Source organism: Poromitra crassiceps (assembly GCF_964638095.1).
Source record: "Poromitra crassiceps genome assembly, chromosome: 15".
NCBI lineage: Eukaryota > Metazoa > Chordata > Actinopteri > Beryciformes > Melamphaidae > Poromitra > Poromitra crassiceps.
In genome coordinates, this window is record NC_139634.1 from 45,178,730 (window position 1) to 45,197,734 (window position 19,005).

Here is a 19,005-nt window from a genome sequence, read left to right on the forward strand (position 1 = left end):
TAACGTTAGCTAACGGCTAACATTCGCTAGTTAGCCAACCAACCAGCAGCTAACATTAGCTAGCTAGCTAGCTTACCGGAAGCGATATTTTTTTCGGATGATGGCGAAGGCATAACCCACCCCTGGCCCTCTCTGCCTGATTAGTGGCAGCGTTATAAACATAAACACACTGGCGTCTTTCATGCAGGCTAGCAAGCGTAACTGCTGTCTGACCCACTGAGTTTGACGGTCTGACCACAGACTGTAGAAAGAGATGTAATGCAGGATAGCCAAGCGAATGTGTTTGGATGGAAGTTTGATGCTAGGCCAATCAGAGGCAGAGAGGGGCGGGTTATGCCTTCGCATAGCCTTCGCCATCATCCGAAAAAAAATATCGCCTCCGGGACAACAACGCTTCCTACCCTAGCGTGTGCACGTCTTTCCGACAGGGGTGGTTGTTATGGCAACTATCAACAACAACAACAACAACAACAACTACTACAAGACATAAAGAGCGAAATAGGCTACCTTGTTAATGTGTCTGTCGGAGACACGGCCTAACGTTAACATTTAATATGAGCCGAATATCAGCCTGCGCTCAGCTATGTATACAGGAAGTAAACCGGATATTCAGGTGGGTTGTGACGGTTGTTATTGTTGTCAAGTTAAAACTGCCTCCGCGGCCCACTAGATGGCGCTCTGAGGCCCACGACTCTGGTTGAGAAACACTGTTTATAGTGGACTGGGACTTCAAACGCTGTGAGGTGAGTGATGATTTCGGCGTGCATCAAAGCACTTTAGGGATATCTTTCAATGAAATCTCAACTTTTATATGGTTTATACCGCAATCTAGCGTGTACGTATTTTGTTGGCTGGTGTAATAGGCTACTATATGCCGGAATGAAGAGTGAGTCTCGTAATATTAATTCCTTTAATGTTTGAATGAAAGTTGTGCTGTGACACATCATGTCCTGATAGGAGGCAGAGATGTGTGAGGACTGAGGACGCAGGCAGGCAGACGGGCTGTGCTCTGACAGAGGCGGAGTCTGCATGGAGCTTTTAGAAAACAGTCGGGTTGTTAATCTGAGCGTCTTGGAGCAGTTCTAAGTGGATAACGTTCAACTTAAAGGTAAGTTGCATGTTGCAGCCGTCAGTTCTTCACAGTGACTGTCTGCAGAGACGCACACATGGCATGAGAAGCGCCTGTGAACACAACACAAAGCAGATCAAGTTAGTTGGTGTTCTGCTTGATCGGCATAAAAAATCAGTGTGTTGTCACGAGTTCACATTGTGATGTCCACGTTAGCCTACTTTGGACCAAATAGACTGCATTCACTGTTGTGAAAAGTTGATGTAGCTAGAAACGAATTCAGCCTACTGAGATATATTCCGTTCTGTATTGTTTAGCTCCACACCAAACTGTTAAAAACATAGCCCTTTCCAGAACGCTGTAGCCTATATCAGAGCATCCGACCTGATTCAGATCATCAGATGACAGCGTTCTGGAAAGGGCTGTTAAAAACAATGGCTCAGGCCAGTACTGTGCCCCCCCCCCATCAAATCAATACAATCCACCAAATCGTCATATATTCCATTTCTAACGCACTCATATTTAACAGACAGGGACGGAGGAGGCAGCGAGCACTGCAGTAGGTTGTTGTTAGGCTATAATGCTCAAAGTTGACATGTTGTAATATAGGCTAATTCAGCTTGGTGCATAATGATGAAGTGTTCCTCAACTCATATCAAGGACCCTCATCTAGTCCACATTAGGGTCATTTGATGATATCTTTGATGCAGCCCTGAGAATATTATTTTATTGTCAGATTTGTGTCATTAATGCATGACTGTAGGCCTATTGTATTGTAGAGAGAACAGAGAAACTACTAAAAACAGTCATTCTTCTACCTCTATTACTGTGTTAACCTCTTTCGTATTAAATAATGGTGATCAATTTGCTTGGGACCCCCTGGAATCCCCCCAAGAACCCCTGTTTGTTGGTCCCCGAACCACACGTTAAGAACCAATGATGTAGACCATATTTATAGATAAATATGGATAGATTACCCTAGGCAGACTGTATCCCCCCAACTGCCCCCCAGTTGCAGTGACACTCTTTCTAGCTGGTCTCTCTCCCCTGTAGCCTAGTCTACTGTAGACTAGGCTACAGGGGAGAGAGAGACTGTGTAGACTGACCTACAGACAGCTCACTCAGACAGTGGTTGCCAAAGTGGGGGTCGGGACCCCCCAGGGGTCGCGGGACACCACTGTGGGTCGCAAGATGATTTCCAGAATGTGTGAAATTGGCCTAAAGAATGTGTGAAGTACAGAATGTGTAAAGAAAAACTATTAAAAAGAGCCCATTTTAACCACAATTTCTTTGTTTACGAAATTCTCATGTGCGCACAAATGTTTGATAGTGGGGATTACGTCACGAGCATTTGGCACTGTTATTTTCGGGACCCTTCTATCAGACAATGCTCTGCCTCTGTTTAGTTGAATTATCAACTTAGCTGTCTGATGACTAAAACACTGATGTAGGCTATATGCAGGGCTCCCTCCCTCATACTTTCATATGGTCATTTCTGAGGTGGTACTTGGTGTAATGAATACGAAAAACGTTATAGTCCACAAGTGGAAATTTGTCTTGGGTTCCACCATAAGACATGTCTTAAAAGCATAAAACACAACAAACCATAATGCGACAATATTGTGATAAGAAATATGACACACTACACACATTTACGATACAATCAACACACATTCAACCACATTCAAAAACATGCCCATGCATCAAAAATACACCTCACAATACAGGTCAAATGTACAAATCATAGGTCTACAACCTGTCCAATTAAAAACACCTATGGTGGGGGGAGGGAGGCCTGCGGGGAGGGGGGTTCTCAGTTAATCTGGTTGTATGTTTGTATAGGTAAATGTTTTTTTTTAAATCTCTTTCTTTCTTGTAATTTTTTTTTAATCAATAAAAATGGATAAAAAAAACCTACCGTGCAAAAGCACCACCCTATGCAGTATCTCTACCATATCCTAGTTTTATTGATTGCCTTGACAGCATCTGGGACATCGAGAACCCCAGATCTACAGTAGACATAGTGGTGTAACGATACAAGGCTTTAGGTTAATTGCATATCATAAACAGAATGAATCTTTCACTGCTGAACAGTGCACGTCTTCTACAAGGAGATCATGGAAAACTAAAACTGAGACGAAAAAGACGGAAGGTGTTAATAAAAACATTGTTGTAAATTGAAATATTTTTTAAACTAGATTGTGAAAATTATAAAATAAATAAGTAAAACAAATAAAAGTTAATCAAAAAATCAAGGACATTTCTCCGTCATTTTTGCTTTTTTGCTGTATCGAAACACCGAACCATCAAACCACTGTCATATATCGAACCGAACAGTGAATGTTGTGAACCATCACACCCCTAAGAAGACCGAGCCTATTCATCTGACTGATACAGGATAGCTGCCATTTGTGCTTATTCCATGATCTGCATCTTGTGAAGGACTCTTTGCATGAGTGAGATCTTGATCAAATGTAAAAAAAAATGCAAGTTTCCTTCAAAAACAATCCAAGGCATGCTGTAGGATGGAATAATTAAAATGCCTTTATTCTACATGGCAAAAAGAAAGTTTAAAATTACCAACACGTTGCGACAATCCTACTGTATGTCTTCATCATCATGTTAATGATAACAGCAGCTTACACACCTATATTCTGTTACACTAACAATGGTTCTCCATCAGTGTGCAAGCCTATTGGTCAAGAACAAGGAAGTGATAACATCATCAATGGACAGAAGAAAGAGGGAAGGGGAGGGATCAAAAAAAGAAGAAGGGGGGGAAGTGGAAGGGAGATGAGAGCTTCAGTTTTTAGCCTGAATATTAGAAAAGACCACTGATTCATAACAGGTCTAAATGTTATAGCAGTCGGGCGCACTTAGTGACAAGCAAGACAACAGTAAAACGGACAGGTTTTTGTATTGAGTTTGGGGTCAGTGGGCATAACCCATAAGAGAGCGAGCCTCGTATCCCCCGCATTGCATAGCAACAACACCGGAAGTACAGAGAAAGCTTACGAATGACTTGAGTTTCTCATCTCCCCTCCCCTTCCCCCCCTTCTTCTTTTTACCTTCTTTTTTTGTCCCTCCTCCTCCGCTCTTTCTTCTGTCCATTGATGATGTTATCACTTCCTTGTTCTTGACCAATAGGCTTGCACACTGATGGAGAACCATTCTATTCATTATTGTAGCAGAAAATAAGTGTGTAAGCTGCTGTTAATGACCCTGATGAAGACGTAACACTAGACGATCAAACTGTAATTATCCCCCTCGTCACATTAGTTCAGAAATATCAGTTACATTTCTCACACACATCATGACTGATGACATCATCACTGACGGCATAGCTGTGGTCGGCACAAAAATTGAAACAGAACACATAGAGAACAGAGCGCACACTGGCAAATGGATCACTGATAACATCATCCCTGATGACATTATCACAAAACTTATAATAGCCTCACCCAGGAAGGATGACATCACTGATGACATCATCACGGATGACATCATCACTGATGATGACATCTCACTGATGACATTATCACGGATGACATCGTCACTGACTATAATAGCCTCACCCAGGAAGGATGGCATCACTGATGACATCACGGATGACATCATCACTGATGACATCATCACTGACGGCATAGCTGTGGCATAGCTGTGGCCGGCACATAAATTGAAACAGAGAACAGAGCCCACACAGGAAGGATGACATCACTTATGACATCATCATGGATGACATCACTGATGACGTCAGAGAACAGAGCCCACACTGGCAAATGTATCCCTGATGACATCATTACAGAACTTATAATAGTCTCACCCAGGAGGATGACATCTCTGATGACATCATCACTGATGATGACATCACCAATTTGCTTTATTGATAACTGTTTGAACTTCACTATAGATAGTATTCGATCAGCATCCTCACGGTCGCTGCGGTCATATTGTTGACATACCGTCCTGCATGCACAGCGCTGCAGCTGACAACTAGTAACAGCCTTATTGTCATTTCTGTTGCAGGTCTATTACAAAATAACGATGGTGATGACAGCAAAAAAACAAACCTTAAACATATTTCTTTATAAACATAACTTCAACATATTTCTTTATAATATGTTTATTTATAATAGCTTTGATCAAAATCTGAAATATCACTGGAGAAAAGACCTTTAAAGTCCCTCTCCCATCTTTGAATGACCTCAGATGCCCCAGTCACAGGATTGCCATCAGGCCCCAAACCCTCCATGTTGCCTTCAGGCCCCAACACCTCCATGTTGCCTCCAGGCCCCAACACCTCCATGGGTCTTTTCCAAACCCACCTTGGGCCCAGTTTATTGATTTCAGACCAAAATCTCTTGCTTTCCTTTTTGAATAGTTGTCTCCAGCTTTAACATCAATTTCTATATCCTCTCTAATCAATTAATAAACAACTATTATAGCAATTATCTCCCTTTTCTTGTTCTCTAAAACAAAGTTGTAAATCATTCTTCAAATTCAATAAAGCTGATTGTTGTAGACCATGTAGAAGACAAAAAGTTAGCTGGTAAAGTCCTACTGACTTTCTTTCACATAAACGGAGTTAATGTTACTGACCTGAGGAGCTGCGTAATTAGAAACTTCAACAACAGTACTAATTGATCTGGAACTCTGCATCTTTCTCCAATTATAAGGCATACAGTTTTCAAACATAATTAATTGATTTGGAGCTAATACTTCAAAAAAGTTTGTTACATTTCTTTCTTTGATTGTGTTGAGTGAGATCTAGTTGGCCAAAGACAGCTTCCCCTTTGCCAGCAGAGTTGGTCTGGTTTCTCAACATTTTGAGATTTAGCAAATTTTAAAAAGCAGAAGTTACTGTCTGTGTGTAACGTGTGATTGGCTGCCAGTCTGTAACGTGATTGTATAACACATGGAGAAATCTGACATGCCGTGTCATTCTGTATTGCAGAGCTAAATGAAGCGCCGAACACCGTAAACAGAGCTACAAGTAAGTTACCATGTTTCTAAATTGCACTTATTATCAAAAAACTAGAGTTACTTTGACAAATTATTTTAAATTTGACTTAGAAAATTATTTATTAGGAAGATTTATATAGTATGATTATATAAATGTGGAGGTGAGGTTTCAGCAACCTGGTGAAATGTGGTAATTGCTCTGCTTTCCCCATTTTGTCCAGTGTCTCATAATTTGGTTCATCAGTGCATCTCATTTAGTCTATTCAGTCCCTCCAGAATTTCCAATTTATTTTGTGTGTGATTGTTGTGATTGATGCTTGGTTTTGCTTGTTTTTCTCAAAAATCGCAATGCAATTTGCAAGTTTTATGTTTTTTTTTCCGTCTGTAAAATTGCGGAACTGTGTGACAAAATTGCAAGTTGAGGAACCTGTTTTGCCATTTTTGCGGAGAAATTGCGAGAATTTGGAAAAATTGCAAGCCCCCGCAAATGTTGCGATGATTGGTTGTTTTTGCATTCATTATCATTATTGCGATCACAAAATCACAATTTTCTGGAGTGACTGAGTATTTAGCTTAAGTCAAGTTACCATAGTATAAAAATGGCCATGAGATGGCAAAAAGACCACGCCTGCAAAGTAGTGTTGTCACGGTTTTCGGTACTTCGGTACTTAGTCGGTACTACATTGTTTTCGGTACTTCGGTACCTGTTTTTGCATGGTACCGAGGGTATAGTTTTTTTTTTTTTTTTTTCAATAAACAAGGTTGAGGGCTACATGCCACTGGTGTTGCACTGTCTGCACTCACTGCCATACAGAGTTGAATGTAAGAAGTAAGCAGAAGCACATTGTTTTGTTTTGTTTTAAAGTTGAAGGCTACATGCCATTTCTTCATTGGAAATGGTTGCATACTTTAATAAAGGAGAATATGTTGAAGAAATATCAGTCTGTTTTTTTTACCGTGGTACCGAAATTGGTACCGAGTACCGTGGAAATTCACTAGTAGCGGTACCGACTACTGAATTATTGGTACCGTGACATCACTACTGCAAAGTGCAGTACGATTTATATGAGCAAAAGAATACATTGGCATTTTCTGTGCTCTATTATGTGAAATATGGTGTGAAAAACGTTTAGTTCATGGTTGTCAAACAGGAACATTAAAATATTTCCCCTTGAAAAAAAATCACTATTTAACAGCAAACGTTAATCAAATTTTTTCAGTTTTTGACAGAACACCGGCATTTTAATCATGGATTTAGGTTACTGCAGAGCAGGGATACTCCACTTGCTTTGCCCAGGGGCCACTTTCGTGAAATGATAGTAGGCCAGGGGCCAGTTAATAAACAAACAATATAAATTTTTCTGTAGCGGATTGTAGATTTTTGGGGTGTAAGCCGGAGTTTAGTCTGACAATGTTGTGCACACCGGATAGTTAGTTAGGTTAAGTTAGTTAGGTTAAGTAGATACATAAGTGCCTGGATAGCAAGCAGACGGTGGTATTTGACAACTTAGCTGGAGCTCACTCAAACTTTATTTCACGTTAGTTTTTATTGTGAATTAGATTCTAATTCACAATGAAAACTAACGTGAAATTATTAGAAAATGGTCGGGGGGCCACTGTGCACCCTGTCGCGGGCCACATCTGGAGTTGAGTATCACTGCTGTAGAGTGATCATAAAGCAGTGTGGATTCTACAGGTATTGGAAATAGCTGCTAAGCCTTCGCTTGTTGCACAACACTATTGTCTGCTCGAACGGAATGCTAATGTTAACCAGCTGATTAACAGAGTTACTGAGGTAGGCTAACAGCTGCTAAGCTAACATCAGATCACCATAACATGTTCCGTCCGTTTATTTCTCCTCACAAAAAGTGCTCCAGGCAGCGCTTTCTCCATGCAAAAACACTGTATGAGCAGCCCCTACACAGCAGAGAGATTACCCCACTGTGTGAGCAGCCCCTACACAGCAGAGAGATTACCCCCACTCTCTCATTACCTAGTAAGAGATATTCTTACAGCATATAGCCTACGAAATTAACTGTTTAGCATAGCCAAATGTTGGTTCCACTTTTACAGTTTCCACACAGACCCCCTGTAGTGGCACTCCATTTCTTAATTCCTTCTTCTTGACTGTACCACTTGTTGGAGTAGTCGTACAAAACAGTATCTGCGACGAGACAAGACAACTTTCACTTTTAAAATGTTTACTGAAAAAAACACACAGTTACATCGTCAAGCTGACGGTCAAAAAACTCTGTTGCTTCCATCAAAGTCTGACTCCAACTAACATCTGATCAAAGCAGCATCCAATTAGAGCTAGATGTCACATTTATATAGAAGCCTAAAACATAGAAACATTTTAGCATCTTATATATTCTGAAATTATGCATTTTAACCCAACAGAAACCTTATGCAATATAATGAAATTATCATTAGCAGTTTTAGTTTAGTTTTAGTTTTAGTTAGTTTTAATTGTTTTTAACTACCGTAAATTATTAATATTAATCAACTAGCTCCTCATTGGCTCTTACACCCCCTGTTTTTTGTTTGTTTCTGCGAGTAGCCGGTTACTCATTCATAATGAATATTGAAAGGACTTAAAATGTCCATCACTATTAGTCATGTGATGCAGTGACTCTAAAGTGCTAAAATCCAATATAAATAGGCGTGTGCTATTTGTCACGTGTAGTAATAATCTCTAGTATTGATGCAGTCTACATCACATATTTGAGCTATGTTACGTCAACAGTGACAGAAAATACATTTGCGGTTACAGTATGTTACATTACAGGGAAGGTTATCCATGGAAGACTACTGTAACAGTTAATTTGATTACACACAACAGAACATAGTCGGACTGGCCATAGGGAGCACCGGGACAAATCCCGGTGGGCTGGTGGGCCGCTTGACAAGAAAAAAAAACGAAAACGAAAAAAAATAGACTGTGACCCCTAGCGGCCCACTTTGGGAATGCACCAGCCCCACAGGACTAATCGTGTGGAAATAGGCCATTCACTTGTTCTTAAAATAGGTCTGTATTAGTGTTACAGTAGCCTACAGTATCCATCCATTTATGCGTATAAGTGGTGGTGTTAAGGGCTCTTGTATTTGTTCATCGATTGGGCGGGGGTTGCGGAGTATCCGTGCCACGGGCTGGTCTGGGTAGAGAAGTCCAGGGCCATTTTTTAGTCCCAGTCCACCTGTGCAACAAAATTCCATAAGTTTTCCTTGCCTGGAAAACACTATTTTGAAATTCCATTTTGCAGGTTTTCCAGGAACGTGGGAGCCCTGCTTAGATCATGACTCAGTACCTGAGGCATTTCACCGCCGTGGGCGACCAGCCCATGAAGCTGGATGAGGTGGAGATCCAGCAGGCCAGTGAGGATCTGGGTCCAGCCACAGGCCAGTACCCCACACAGACCAGCTTCAGGGACTCCCTCCGAATGCTCTACTGCTCGGACCGATTCCAGGTAACTAGAAATAAGCTCGTAGGCCACACATGGGCAAAATACGGCCCGCGGGCCGCCATCTGTGTGGCTCGCGATGGAATTGCTTTTTTTTTTTTACACAGTGCACCTGAACGCAACATGCAAGATACCCGCTGAATAAGTGTCCAAATGTTCATGTCATTCTGGCCAATACTCCACTTCTGTTATAGCATTTCAGTCTGGAATATGGAATATCTTTCAATAATCTATATGAGTAAAAGGCTACATTGAAGTAGAAATTTAAATAAATAACGCATTGGTTTTGGATTTATTTAGCTTCAAGAGTGCATTTTTGTTCGTGTGTGACCCTCAACACAGGCTTTGAGAATCCCGGGCCACTTACTGATACTTATGCTTAAATGAACCCACTCATATTCTGGTTTATTTCAAGAAAAACATTTCGGCTAGTGGAAATTCTAATTGGCTGGTAACTTTAAAATCTAGCAGCCATATTGGCAGGTGGTCAAAAAAGTTAATTTCAAGCCCTGAGAGCAGGTGGTGACATAGGAGTGAGTGAGAAAAGGATCAAATATTGGTGGTTAAGACTGAATAATGACATCACAACTGTTCATTTAAAATGAGTTATTCCTCTAAACCTGGCTTCAAATGCCCCAAATCTTTCGCGCTGGCGCCGTTCGGCCCTCAGCAAAACCTGGTAGCGAGGACATTTTTTGTGGCCCTCTCTATCATCAAAGTTGCCCATCCATGGGTTACGGCATGACAATATTTGTTCGGCCCCCGGCAACAATCTGGGTTTCTCATGTGGCCCCCCATGAAAAAGAGTTGCCCACCCCTGGCGCAGGCGTAGGCTCATACTACTGTGGAAACTCTGGGGACGATGGGCCATGGGAACACCCTTTTTTTTGGGTGTGAGCAAACCCATACCAACTGCGCTCTGTCAGGTCTCCAGCAGCACAGCCCTGAAGTTTGAAGTCGATTGGACCAACGGTTCTTGAGATAATTTTTTGTGTTGCCAGTAGATGGCGCTATGACTATGTACGTGTCCGAAATTGGGCACCGGACCCCGTTGGGCTCATGGCAATGCACTGCCCATGTTTGAAGTTGATCGGATGAACGTTTCTCGAGATAAACTGCTTTTTGTGTTGCCAGTAGGTGGCACTATAACTAGTATGTGCGTGTCCGAAATTCGGCACCGCACTCCATCAGGTCCCCCGAAGTGCACTCTCCAAGATTGGAGGCGGTCAGAGCAATGGTGTGCGTCTGTGCGAGTTATGGCCATTTAAAATGTAAAACATTGCCGTAGTGCCCCCTATGGGCTCAATTGTCTTTTTTTCCACACCAGATTCATGCCAGCACCATTGAACCTTCTAAACATGCAGTGAACTCTTGACCATTACCAGATGTTAGCCGGTCGGCCTGCATGTTTAACAACAATACTCATCATTACCATCCGAGCCCCTCGTATAGGGTTAGGGTTACCTAACCCTAACCCTAGTATAGGGTCCACATCGCAGGCAGAGCGGCTGTAGTTTAGCAGCTCATGTTCCGGAACATGCTGTGAGTGGGCGGGTGGGTAAATGGCACTTTACAAACCATTCATGTCCCTGTGCTATTTAATAATTTCATGAATGGACATAGTTATGTGGCTGGATTATTTGGAAGAGTCAAATTGGTGAGTAACCAGTGCACCCAAAAAATAAATGACTAGAGACAATATAATATCAGTGCAGTTAGTTGGAAGGGAAATACAACTACATAAAACACTGAAAGTCGAAAAATGGAAATATTATTATTGTATTATTTTTATTATGCCCCAGGACCCCCGCCCCCTGAAACAGGGTTCCCCCACCTGCCAAATCCCACTTTAACCCCTGATTGTTTGTGGCTTTGTGTCCAGGTGTTGGTGGTGTTTCTGGTCGTCCTGGACGTCTTCTTCGTTCTGGCTGAGGTGCTGGTCGATCTCGAATTCATCAAGCTGGAGGGAGCTCACCTCGCTGCTGAGGTGAGACAAGTTAGGCCCATATGATTTCCACAATGCAAAAAAAAATTTTAATCATGGAATTTGGTCAAACAAATGGAATCAACTGTAAAACATGGAATACTGCAGCATTGTCCATAAATTGCCTGAAACTGATAAAAGTATTATCAAAATCAAAAGTAGACCTAATTATTGTAGTAACCTAAATTAATTCATAATTGTAAAATAGGCGTAGAGAAATAATTCCTTTTTGGATTGGGATGAGTGGAGATCTACGCTGCCAGACTCCTGTCCCGGAAGGGAGGGAAGTCTGGCTATGCTTGTTGTTGCTGTCATACATTTAGGCAGCATAACAGTGTGACATCTTGTTGGAAGTTGGAATATTGCCATCATCACGATATCGATCCTAACCCCTAAATAAAAATTCATATGATATGGAAAATACAGAATTTGAAAAAATAAATAAAACCAAATTTGGAAAACATAAAACTGAATTTGGAAAAGTTTGAAATGACTTGGCACCCCTTCTTAGATTATTATCATAAGGAATTTGACGCAATAACTTTAGATTAGTAGCCCCCAACCTCAATACCCTACCCTCTTCCCACCCCCCTCTTGTTCTTTCCTTGTCTCTATTATTTTGGTTTTATTTTTACACTTGGTTGTCATTGCATCACAATTATTCAGGAGATTGTATACATGTATGACATCATGCAACCATGCACCTATTTTGTATTGTCTGTCTTCTACGGGTTTTGTTTTTTCTTGTTTGTATTGCTTAAAAACGAATAAAAACAATTTGAAATAAATAAAAACTGAATTTGGAAAAAAATTAAATGGATTTCATATGGCCCTAGACAAGAACTTCTGCATGAGACCCGATGCTTTTCAGGTTGGCCCAAAAAAGCCTGGTCCTCCTTGTACAGCCCTCACACAGGTTTCTTCTGCCAGGTGTTCCACTACCTGAGTCTGGCTATCCTGACGTTCTTTATGGTGGAGCTGGTTGGGAAGCTGTTTGCGTTCCGTATGGAATACTTCCATCATAAGTTTGAGGTGTTTGACGGTGTGGTGGTGGTGGTGTCCTTCGTCCTGGACATCGTCTTTGTCGCCAACGAGGACATCTTTGACGCAGTGGGCTTCCTCATCCTGCTGCGACTCTGGAGGGTGGCCAGGATCGTTACCGGTGGGTCCCACGCCTCATTCTGAGTCTGTTTATTTTCCCTCCAGAAAAATCTACAATGCATATTTATATAATAATATATTATATATAGAAATGATGTAGGTTTGCGACTAATTTGAAGTTATAATCACGTGGCAAGCTCGGGGGTTTGGCAGAGGAAGCTGCAGAAGGGATACTGAAAGCTGCAGTTCCCCGAATGGCCACTTGAGGGCTGGACCCAAAAGGGAGTCATTCCCCGTTCACCCCCATTTTAAAATGCCCGTCTTTACAACAGGATTAAACATGTTGACAGCCTGGTTCATCTTTCATAACAACTGTACGAGGGGTGAATTTTTATATAACTTATATAACCAGAGTAAAATAGATGATATAGAAAAGACTGTTTTGACATGTCTCCTGCCCAGTGATCGCGCGCACAGCTTGCCCATCTCTCTGGGAAACCCCTGGGTCCGGTTGCACAAAACACCTTGTTAATGTTTTCTGTAAAGTCCGAGTTAAGGCTTCCATAATATCAGTCTCTCAAAACATCCTTAAGTCTTCTCCTTAAGCTTAAACATTTGAAGGAGACCTTGAGGAGAAGAGTTAAGGGTGTTTTGTGCAGCCGATTTTATTTTATGGAAGCCTTAACTCGGACTTTAAGGAAAATCTTAACTCAGGTGTTTTGTCTAACCTGCTCTCATGCGGTCTCACGTGAGCGGCGCAAGAACCCCAAGATGGCGGCGGCCAAACTTGAGGCTTCAAAACGGGAGTCTAAAAACCAACGTGTGACGTCACGCTGACTCTGTCCATGGTTTTACACTGTCTATGGTTATCATAGACTATAAATATATGGACCCATTGGTTTCCTGACTCCTTATTTGAAGCCTCGAGTGGCCACTGCCATCTTGTTGTTCTTCAGCGCAGTCTGCTATTGGTCCATGATGGGCGAGCTGCACGATCACTGGACAGGTGACCTATCAATCACGCCCAAAACATAGTCTGCGACTATTTGAGTCTAAATGGGACCATAATTGACTAAATGATCTTCAGGCTGTATTGAAGAAGACACTAGTGACTGAGACCATAAACTCATTAGCAAAGTGTTTACTGAGGCCATAAATCAAGTGAGAATTAGGGTCATTTTACCATTGACTGACTTCCCTTTGCAGCCATACTGTATAAACAGGTGAGTTATATAAACACTGTACAGTTGTCATGAAAGGTGAACGTAGCTATAGAGAGCAAAACCAATTTTATTGTTTTAACCAGACTGTAAACATGTTAAACATTCGGCTCTAAAGTCGTGCATTTTAACATGGGGGTGAATGGGGAATGACTCCCATTTGGAGCGGCCTCAAGTGGCCATTCGAGGAACTTACACCTGTACCCCTTTTTTTGATTGTGTGTGTTTGGCTCCCGCAAACGTATAATAGGCTACATTTGAGATTTCAAATTGTGGACTTGTCCACGTTTATTGACTACTTTCAAGAAGAATGCTAGCAAGCCATTTTCTAATGCTGAAACTCAAGTCGTCTTTCCCAAAACTGTACAAAAAGGTAGAATTTTCCTTTTAATGAGTGTTACAGGAATATGACAAAGTACTATATCAGCACAATTCACTAATGATTGATTATTGATTTGTAAATGGTTGGTGCAGTTTGCATTGGAAAGATGAGAAACCAAAGAAATCCACATGTGTGGTGGTCTGGGAGAAGCCTTCACATTGTTGGCAATGAGCCAAAGAAGGTTGAAAAAGAGTTTTGCAGCTATTTTGAGATTCTGTGTGAGTTGGTTACTTTCATCTCTCATCATGGTGAATCATTATTTTCATACAACAAAAGGGAAAGTATCTATTCGTATGGTTTTTGGTGGAATGCCACTGTAGAAAATATTATGTTGTGGAATATTTAAAACCATTTTTTCTTACGTTTTACTTTTAGAAAGACACACAAAAGATACAAAATCTCAAAAATACCTGCAAAACTCGTTTTTGACCTACTGGCTCATTCCTAACAATCTGTAGCAGCGACATGTGAATGCTTTTTATGTGGAGGCATCTCTTGAGTGTTTTGGATGTGTCACAGGGATCCTGGTGTCGGTGAAGAACCGCGCCGACCAGAAGCTCCACAAGCTGAAGGCGAGCTACGACCACCTGGTTCACCGAGTGACCGAGCTGCAGGAGCGGGCCGATAAGATGGTGATTGCTTACCTTCTACTACCATACATTCAGGCGATGCCTCGTCATAGAGTGCGTCATAGATGCCCCCACGCAGCGTCATAGCCGCGTGGGGGAAACCACCTGACTGTCACGACACCTCCTTTCTGCTTTCTGAGTCTGTGCCACTTCACAGCCACTGCTGGTGTTTGAGGGCGGGTCTAGGGAGTTGAAATTCAATGAGTGACAGGTCGTAGCACCAATGAGAGAGCAGCTCGAAAAATGGGCTGTGCCTCCTGTGTTGTCTGATCACAAAGTCGTTAGTGATTGGTGAAGACTGAATCCACCACTGGCCAAGTGAACGGTTCACTTCCTATATCAGCTGGCTGAGGGAAAGTGTCCCAGACCCAGAGAGAGATCTGCAGCATGCAGTAACGTTGTGTATCAGACCCAGAGAGTAACGTAGTGTATATCAGCATAAGAACTCTCATGGGTCTGGCATTGAGACTAATAAAAACACAGTCAACACAAAGCGACACGTACAGTACAAAAACGGGCAGATTAATGCTTGCGTTGTGTGTAAATATTCAAGTGTCTTTTCTCTCTCCTTCTCTCGTAGGAACAAGAGAACGGGAAACTCCGAGCCGTCCTGCAGCAGCACGCCATCGACTTCTAACTTGTCAAGTCCAAAGCTGCGGCGCTAATGATCACTGTGCTTTGTGCTGTACCATAAGAAGATGTACTTCATACACGCCATTCTTCACCATTTTTCAAATTCTGAATGATGCATTTCATAATACAGTGTAGGGAAGTTGTAGCTTCTGCTTATTTTGTGCTGGATTATTTAAATCAGAACTCATCACAGGTGATCGATAAGAACCACAGAGATGTCTTTTTTTAATCGTAAAATTGCGGGAACTGGCAAAAACTGCAAGTTGAGGAATATGTTTTTCCGTCTTTGCTGAGAAATCACAGGAATTTTGAAAAATTGCAAGGTTTGATTGGTTGAATTTGCATTAATTATTGTGATCGCAAAATTGCAATTTCCTGGAGACTGATAAACCAACACAGCAAGAACACTTCTCCATTTTCTTGATTATGAGGGTGACGAGTCCTGCTCCATATGATTGGTTGCCTGAAGTTTTGGAAAAGTTCAGAGATTTTCAACTGTAGAAGCGCTCAGCGTCGCACAAAAAGCTCTGAGCGCTCAGGAAAAAGCTATGTGGACACTAGGTAGCGCTGCAACTATTATTCTCATTATCGATTAATCTGTTGATTATCTTCTCAACTAATCTTTGCGCAAGGATACTCAACTTGCTTTGCCCGGGGACCACTTTTGCAAAATGATAGGAGGCCATGGGCCAGTAAAAGTGGGTTGTAGTTTTTTGTGTGCCAGCCGGAGTTTAGTCTGACAATTTTAACGTTTAAGATTTTGACACACTGCCATGAACCTACATAGTATAAATCTGAACCACCAAGCAGAATGCAAACTAATAATCAAAGCAATAATCAGAGTGAAAATGCGCAAACAGTTCAATATAAATCAGTGTATTGGAGGTAGAATGAAAACTTGCTTGTTCGCTTCAGTTCTCAAATCTGTTCAGATTCCCAAACAAACATCTCCAGTTGGTTAATGTTTGTCTTCATTGTGAATTAGAAAATGGTTGGGGGGCCACTCAGCACCCTACTGCCGCGGGCCGCATCTTGAGTATCACTGCTTAGCTGGAAGGCCATGGCCTACATATATATATATACTGTATATATATATATATATATATATATATATACAGTATATATATATATACTGTATATATATATATATATATACAGTATATATATATATATATACACATTATACATTCCTTTTACTGATGGTTGTACATAATATAAGATTATTTTCATCCTGCTTTTATACATAAAATGTATGTTCTGAAAAAAAGTATGTTCTGAAAACACAATTTATTTTCTTTTATTAAAAAATATTCTCAATATTCTTTTGTTCCTACACGTCCTATATCCATTATTTACAATATCCACAATCATAGATGAACAACAGACATAATGGTTGACCACCACTTAAAGGAGAACATGATCTCACAACAGTATCCAAAAACTGTCAACAGTTTTGCAGGCATTCATTTAGTTTGACAGTTATTGAGAGTTGATTTGAGTTAAAGGGTAACTAAACCAGCTTTAAACGAATGTATATGGCTTTTTCAGTAGTAGTAGGTACTTTATTGTCCCCGTGGGGAAATTAGTTTTCGGTAGGAAAATCATGTTGGCGGCTTTACAAGAAAACAGGCACAACACATGGAACAAACATAACATTAACAGATCACAGATCTGATACAAATTAAAACACGGCGCTCTATAGCAGCTGCTGGTCACAACAGTATATAAAATAAATACGAGTACTCTGGCTAGACCCGCTAGGCAGAGTTTAACTAAGTCACTCAAATATTAATGTTTGACGTTACCGTTCAGGGATTGAATCACCTGTGGTATGAATGATTGTTTGGACCTATTTTTTGAAGAGGCTGGCTGCTGGAACCTACGCCCAGAGGGTAGCAGTTGGAAGGCTGTGCACAGAGGCTGCTTGCAGTCAGAGATCATTTTCTCTGCTTTTTGAGTAGTGTTGCTGAAGGATTATGGGTAAAATCTCCACATTTGAGAGTAAACTGTTCTACACACTATAATTTGCATGCAGCGAGAGCGCCCACCAGGGGTTGAAACTTGAAACCTACTTTTGCAATTGCCCATTCTGCCCATTGGCTGATTTGGGTTCCAATGACATCACCAAGAAGCCTTTTCGCACTGACCCAGAGTCAGTGGAAGCCCAGCTCCCCGGCTTAGCTGTCCTAGCAGCCCAACTGCAATGTGACTGGGGACTTAGGGACTGTCTGATATTTACGTGGGGTGGGGTAAAATATGATATATATATATATATATATATCTATATCTATCTATCTATATATATATATATATATATTAATCAACTGCCCTCCCTGACATTAATATAATTTTCTCTCTGCCCCTAGACCTGTAAAAAAATATCTACCCTCCACCACTGACAAGTTCATCCTTATAATTTTATACACAACTTTGTTTGAAATAAAACAGCAATATTAACTTTTTATTACCCGACCGTCGTTGTTAGAGCCATTCCTAAGGACTATATAATTTTTTAGTTAATGGTAATCATTTGGCAGCACCTGGTGGAGGATTTTGGTGCTGCATGCAAAGAGCAGAGACATCACCTGACCCACAAAGCCAGAATTTAATGAAGGCAGGTGTGCTCAGGAAGGAGTGGAATTGTGGAAGACGCCACGGAGACACAGTCTTCAACCGCACGCTCCGTGTTTTTGGTTAATTTTGTTAGGATTCTTCCGTTTTTGATGGCCTGTTTAATTTGGGGAAAGTTTATTTTGTTGGTTTGGGTTTGATTTAGTTTTACGACGCAAAGCCAACAAGCAGTTTGCCTCATTTATTCACTCAAACAACAACAGCCTACACTACATAACGCTACCAGCCAAACCACCACCTGCTCAACGACCCGTATCACCCTGAAAGAAGATCAACAACAGTGAGTAACCTAGCTAACCAAACACAAGTGCTGTGCGAGTTGAACGTATCAAGTCATGGCGTCTGTGGGCGGCTCTTTACATTAAGCCGCAATAGTCGTACCTGGTGAGATAGTGAGAGGCATTGGATTGAAATTGTAGGTTCTCCGGATGTGACAGCAGGCTGAGAGAGCTAAATACAGTGGCTCACATTTATGCCAGTATCAGATAAAAAGGCATATGAGCCACCATGCGGCACAAAATAAGCTATTTACAGGACGTAAATGCACGCATTGCACATGTCCCTATTTCCTCTGTTGCTCGGTGCGTTACAGCTTTGTAGAGGATCAATTTCAAAACATCCTTTTCAGGGTCAGTTACAGTATAAAGCATAAATAAAGCTGGAAATAAGGTCCAGCTTGTAAAAAAAATTGAATTCTCCTTTAACTCAAATCAACTCTCAATAACTGTCAAAAACTAAATGAATGCCTGCTAAACTGTTTACAGTTTTTTGGAATATGTGTGAGATCATGTGCATTGTTTTTGGGTGAAGTGTCCCTTTAACAGTGTGTGATGGTAAATGTGACTGTAATAAATCCAGCCTATCAGGCTGTAGCATTGAGCTGATCCTGGGTCAGACAGCCTATCAGGCTGTAGCATTGAGCTGATCCTGGGT

The 19,005-nt window shown here is 41.3% G+C and overlaps 1 protein-coding gene across 1 annotated transcript; it reads left to right on the top strand.

The window, feature by feature from the left end:
• The first annotated feature begins 963 nt into the window (after positions 1 to 963).
• hvcn1 (hydrogen voltage-gated channel 1) lies at positions 964 to 16,655 on the top strand. The gene is made up of 7 exons (XM_083651677.1): positions 964 to 1,108; positions 6,024 to 6,062; positions 9,295 to 9,498; positions 11,375 to 11,479; positions 12,407 to 12,638; positions 14,699 to 14,811; positions 15,389 to 16,655. The coding sequence occupies exons 3-7, from the start codon at positions 9,328 to 9,330 to the stop codon at positions 15,443 to 15,445; spliced, it is 678 nt and encodes a 225-aa protein (XP_083507803.1). The 5' UTR covers positions 964 to 1,108; positions 6,024 to 6,062; positions 9,295 to 9,327; the 3' UTR covers positions 15,446 to 16,655.
• The last annotated feature ends 2,350 nt before the right edge of the window (positions 16,656 to 19,005 follow it).